Consider the following 6000-nt stretch of genomic DNA (forward strand, 5'->3'; position numbering starts at 1 on the left):
TGTGGACAATTTTTTTGAGAAAATTTCAGCTTCACTTGTCTTTGGAGAGTGAGTTCACACATATAGTTCAGATGTGTTTTGTAAATTAGATAGTGATAGTTTAGGTAGTTTTTTCAACTTTATAATAGTTTAGGTATGAAACTAAAAAAAAAAAAAAAGTGATAGTTAGAATGTGTTTTGGACCCTTATCTCTTTTTTATTATAGATAACTCCTCACCCAAAATGCAGTAACAAATGCTTGGCCCCTTCTTAATTTTCGTTCTCAATATTTTCTAATTTTTTAAAGGTTTACAGATATTTTGTTATTGCATCTCGCATCACCTTAGGCGGCACTAATTGCTTACTTGAAAATCCTATATTAATAACCAGTTATATGTGTTTATTATTTTTAAAGTTAATGAACTGTAACTAGTTAGAATTTAAATTAGCAGATCATTTAGTTGAAGATTAATAGCAGATCGTGGGTACCTGTTGAACTACCCACGTCCACTAACGGCTTCAGAAAGCCTTATCCAAATGGCCCATAATTAGAGAGTCGCACAAAACAACCTTGTGGATCGTTAGGAACTGGGTCGTAGTACCATACGGCTGGACACGGTAATTTTAGATACTCTCACGAACTAATTTGTCAAGAAAGACTGTCTTGGTCGGAGTCTCAATTGAGTGGGGCATCGTAAGGGAACTGTAACTTCAACTTCGATCCTGTCGGAATTATGTTTGGTTCAATGTCACATTGAAAATCTAAACACGCAGGATTATCTCAGTATGAGCGCGCTTCTTGTGAGGTGCATGAAACTCCTAGGTACAAAAAGAACATAGAAAAGAAATTTAAAGGAAACCTCAGTATGCGCCATGGTGAAGTGCATGAGACTCCAGTCTTACAAAAGAAAATGAACAGCATTTTGAAGGATAATAGAATAGTAAAAGAAAACAATTCTTCTGATAAAATCTATGATAAAGAGAGGATACTACGATCAATCCACATCCAGATAAAAATTGTCTCATATACACTAACTGTGATACATGCTTGTTTTGAGGGGAAGGGGGAGCAAATTGCTGGAAAAACTTGCTTGCCTTGGGTCGTCAAGAATTTGATAAAAGAGGAAAAGGAGAAAGAAAACAATAGGAAAACAACTAGCTCAAAGATCTAAAAGAAGTCCGACTGAGGTCACTAGTGCCTTTTCCCATCCTAATTGTCGCGCCTAGTCCTCCGACGAGGAGCAGCAGCAGCATCGTCACTCTGCCCTTCCTTCTCCTCAGCAGCTTGACTATTGGAAGTGGAAGTTTCGGCTCCATCAGTTTTCTCTGTCACTGTCTCTGCTGTCACTGTCTCTGCACTAGCTCTAGCCTGCATATATACACACAGCAGAGACATCAGACCTAAAAGGAAAAATGAAACAGGAGGGTTCTTTTATTTTTTCTGTTTTAACTTGAATGGTAGGTGTTAGTGCTTACAGGCTGCTGCTTCTTCCCTCCGAAGATGAGCTTCAATAGAACTGAGAAGACAACAACTATGACTGAGACAACAACACCCACTGTGATATTGGGCTGTGTCTCAGCTTTCTCGAGAAGTTCCTAGAGATAGTAGTCAAAAATACATTAGCTACTTGCAGCAAAACGAAACCCTGCAACAAGAGAGAGCAAGTGCCTTCACTTACCATTACTTTGACCTTGTGTTTACCCAGGACAGGGATGTCAGCTGCCTTGTGGAGGAGGTCAAATACCACTTTCTGCAAAGTATTCCCACATATTTCAAATTGTGCAACATGAGAAATAAAAGCATAGGGATTTATATGGTGAAGAAAGTTAAATCCTTTACCTGGTATCCTTTGAGGCCACCAGATTCTGCTTCTTCCTCGGCTTTCTGTTTCTCCTTCTCTACATCAAACTTGGGTTTCCAGGCAGTCTTCCTATATGATTCTGCAACTTTTTCATCACTCGCTATCAAGATATTGTCAAACAATATGCCGTCTTGCATTGTCCAGATCTCAATGCCAATAGCTGCAATAGGCTCAAAGTTGGGTTTGTCAAGTTCAAAATGGTCAGGATTTGGGATATCTCTGGGCTTCCATATACCCTTGTAATTGGGGTTGTCAATAAGTGGAGCATGCCATTTTCCCTTGTAAGCTGGATTTCTCTTCATTGGTCTTTTCCACTCTCCACATCCAGGAGCTGCTTCACATTTTGGGTTGTCTATCTTTGGAGCCTCCCATTCACCATCCTCCTCATCGTCCCAGTCTTCAGGCTTTGTGGCCTCGGGATCATCAACCTCCTCAGGCTCATCATCCAACCATCCTTCAGGCTTCTCAGCTTCCTTGTCTTCAATTTCCATTGGTGCATCCTCGTCCCAATCATCTGGTTTCTTAGCATCTGGGTCGGGAATCTTGGCTCTCTCATCCCAATCCTCAGGTTTCTTATCTTCTGGGTCTGGAATGGTCTCAGCAGGAATGAGTGGTGGCTCAAAATCATCACTTGAGAGGAAGTTAGCCTTCTTCTTCTCTTCCCCGTCAACCAATATCAGAACTTCATTGTCCGGTTTCAACACAGCAGTGTAAACATGGGTTAGTTTGTCAGCTGGTACAGAAGGAGGAAACTTGAGGTGGTGCTCAATGTACTCCCCGCTCTTAGGGTTCTTATGTTTCAAAATAAAGTGCACCTTGTTTGTGGCTCCACATTTATCAGGTCCAAACATTATAGCATAGGGCGACTCATTATCAAAACCTTTTGCGGTCCAACCTGCTTCCTGAGGGCGGAGGTATTTTATGTAAGCACCACCACATTCAAGTCCCTCCTGGAGACGAACCTCATATTGAAGGACAACAGTTCCGTCTTTGAGGTCAACAACATTGTCAAGCTCCTTGACAATAGCGTATTTCCTAGCCTTCTCACTAACTAGAAGTCCATAATCATCATGTCCCTCGCTCTTGGCATGTTTCCACACACCTGACATACAATTACATGTCAATTTAGACTTGCACATCTTCCAAGATCAAATATTTGACATCACATCATTAATGCAAACACAATGCACAAACATATAAGACACTGTTTTATTTCAGAGATATATTACTTTTCAATAAGGGCTTTCTGCAACAGAGATACTACTTCAGCCTACATAGCAAACTAGAGAGTACAAAGACATAGGAACTTTAATTGGCTACATGAAAATTTGGTTCTCATATCATACTTGGCAGGGATAATCGAAATATTTCAATGCTTAAGACTGCATAATAGTCAATTAGGTCGCTTAAATTGCACCTCCACATAAGTTCCGCAGCTTAAAGCTTCAAAACCAACTCACTTTAATTTTTCAAGAGTAAGAGTACTTACTATACTTACTCTTAGTAACTAAGATAGGATCATTTACAAGCACTGAAACCCTATTACAACTAAACAATTTTATGTAGTTAAGCGACAAGATAAGCATCCATAAAAGCTAAGAACATCACAACAATTTTCGCTCCCCAATCACCAAGCAAACATTTCAAGCGAGTCATATTCCTTAATCACTACTTCATCCTTTAGCCTTAAAGTTTCATAATCACTTCTCAACCTTCTGACTCTTCTATCCTACTCCATTAACAAGGTTTAAATGAATCTGAAGGAACGCTAAGTACAGAGTAGCAGCTAATAATATGAAGTATGAATGCATATGACTTTTTAAAAGATACAGCAATGATCTAGAAGCCAATAAATGATCGAAATAAATACTAAAGAGATCCCAACAAAACCTCACCTGAATACTCCTCTTTCTCAGACACAATCCATCGCCCATCAAATGCTTCATCAAACGATTCATAGAACTTCTACAGATAAACAAACAACCAAATCTCAGAACAAATACAATACAATACAGATCGTTAAAAAACAAAGTTACCGATATTAAAATCTTACCACATCAGAAGAAGCGTAAAGTTGAGAGAAAAAACAACAGGACAATAGCAAAAGCGCATATTGCGCACAGATCTTCCTTTTACTTTCTTCCATAACCCAATATGGACTATGCGAAGAAGATAATATACGAAACTGTATCAGAGATCTGTAAGGCGTGTTTGGATCAAGGAGAAGATAAGAAGACTCTAGAAACTATTAGAGGAAGAGAGTGAGAGCTTATTAGAAGGACGCTATACTCATGAGTGCATAAATAGATCTTGAGAAATAAAGGCATCGACTTGTTGTAGCCAATGGAACTTCATGACACGTGAAGTTAACCAATGGCTGTTTGCCACGTTCGCATACGCGACGAGGTTAGCGAAATTAGGATCTACGGTTGAGATTGTTTTCAGCTGCCCCATTGGTCACTTTTGACTCTTGTTCTTCTTTTTCCATTTCGATTAGGATCTACGCCTATTTAACTATTTTTTAATCTTATCTTAATTTCCATTTTCTATTTTTCTGATAGAGTAAGGTGATTTGGACCATTAATGAATCTTTTTATTTACTAGAATTTTGGTACATTAATTTTTTATTTAAAAGGAAACCAGGTCAATTATATTTACATTTTTGGTTGATTTCAATTTCTTCAAATATTTTGGTTAAATGACGTATAGATTTGATTAATTTAATTTACTAAAGTTATCTGGTTTTCATAACTAAATAAATCTGTTGCAAAAATTACACAAAATGTATAAACATGTGATCTAATATTCTTATGTGACGAATTTTATATGTGATGCATGATATGTAGGTTTGCAACAAATTTTCTCAAGAATAAATTGCAATCACAAAACAAATGAAAAGAGTAATTTCATTTATCAAGATTGTGAGTACATATCTGTATATTCCCTTAATTTTCTCTCCTAAATATTTCGAGGCCGTTAGTACTTAGTAGCGTATTCCGCGAACGTACGATGATTTGGATTTGAATATGTGTGGACCTTTTTGGAATGTATTTAATCACCATGAAAGGATATTCTGGATCTTTTTGAAGTATTTAGTTATCAAGAAATATCCAGCCACATATTGATCTCTTTGTGCATATCCCAAGAAGTTATGGGATTTTCAAGGGAATATATGCCACTTTATATGGGGTAAGCTAGGGTTTAATTAGGATAGAGTAGCCTTCTGATAGATATTGGGCTCGTCTTGGAGATTCGCACAAAATTTCAATGTCTATAAATGCCCCCTACTTCAAGGCTTGTCGGATTGAATTTGTCCAAAATCATGAAAGACAAGACTTGAAGTACCCATGAAAACGGAGGTTTTATCTTTGCGGTTTGGTGGCTCCAAATTTTGCAGATCTGATTTGAGAGAGAATAGATGAAGGGCAGATTTGGTCCCACTGGGAGAAAATAAACTGCAGTCACAAAATAAATAAAAAGAGTAATTTCATTTATCAAGATTGTGATTTTAATATGTGTATTCCTTGATTCTTCTGTCCTAAATATTTCGACGGTCGTTAGAAGCGTATATCTCGAACGTATGATGATTTGGATTTGGATATGTGTGGACCTTCTTAGGATGATCTTCGTGAAAAGATATTGTGGATCTTCTTGAAGTATTTGGTTGTCAAGAAATTTTCGGCCACATATTGATCTCTTTTTGCATATCCCGAAAAATTTATGGAATTTTCGAGATATCTTTTCAAGGAGATATGTGCCCCTTTATATAAGGGTAAGCTAGAATTTAATTAGGGTAGAGTAGCCTATAAAAAACGTGACAGAGCTCATCTCATAGATTCCAACAAAATTTCAGTGTCTACGATGTAATCTTCACTTTTCATTAATCTAAAGATAAGTTTACGTTTTTATATGCTTTCAAGCTTAATCAAATATTATATTACAAAGAAATATGTAAAGGATAAATTCATTTTATTTGATGAGCAAACAATATGCACAGTGTCGTCTTGTGAACCGCTAATTTTTATAGAATTAAAATATTGATAGGTTAAAGTCATAACTCTATATATAACAACAAATAAAATTTAATTACAGAATTCTAAATTACTAACATTTCAATTTTTTTTTTTACTTGAAATTTGAATTGAATTCGAAAAATCAA

The 6000-nt window shown here is 36.8% G+C and overlaps 1 protein-coding gene across 1 annotated transcript; it reads right to left on the minus strand.

Annotated features, from left to right (window-relative positions):
• Positions 1-984: 984 nt before the first annotated feature.
• On the minus strand, positions 985-4127 carry LOC132633132 (calnexin homolog 1-like). The gene is made up of 6 exons (XM_060349360.1): positions 3895-4127; positions 3737-3806; positions 1820-2943; positions 1659-1730; positions 1456-1575; positions 985-1348 (listed from the first exon to the last, which is right to left on the minus strand). Exons 1-6 carry the CDS (start codon positions 3985-3987, stop codon positions 1190-1192), a joined length of 1638 nt encoding a protein of 545 aa, XP_060205343.1. The 5' UTR covers positions 3988-4127; the 3' UTR covers positions 985-1189.
• Positions 4128-6000: the final 1873 nt, after the last annotated feature.

This window comes from Lycium barbarum, chromosome 3 (assembly GCF_019175385.1).
Source record: "Lycium barbarum isolate Lr01 chromosome 3, ASM1917538v2, whole genome shotgun sequence".
Taxonomy (NCBI): domain Eukaryota; kingdom Viridiplantae; phylum Streptophyta; class Magnoliopsida; order Solanales; family Solanaceae; genus Lycium; species Lycium barbarum.

What these genes read in the sequence shown, in the direction of transcription:
- LOC132633132 (XM_060349360.1), bottom strand. Translation starts at nt 3,987, where the DNA reads ATGGAAGAAAGTAAAAGGAAGATCTGTGCGCAATATGCGCTTTTGCTA. An exon ending in AACACAAGGTCAAAGTAATG is followed by an intron (nt 1,576 to 1,658) that starts GTAAGTGAAGGC and finishes TACTATCTCTAG; the next exon opens with GAACTTCTCGAGAAAGCTGA. An exon ending in GAGGGAAGAAGCAGCAGCCT is followed by an intron (nt 1,349 to 1,455) that starts GTAAGCACTAAC and finishes GTATATATGCAG; the next exon opens with GCTAGAGCTAGTGCAGAGAC.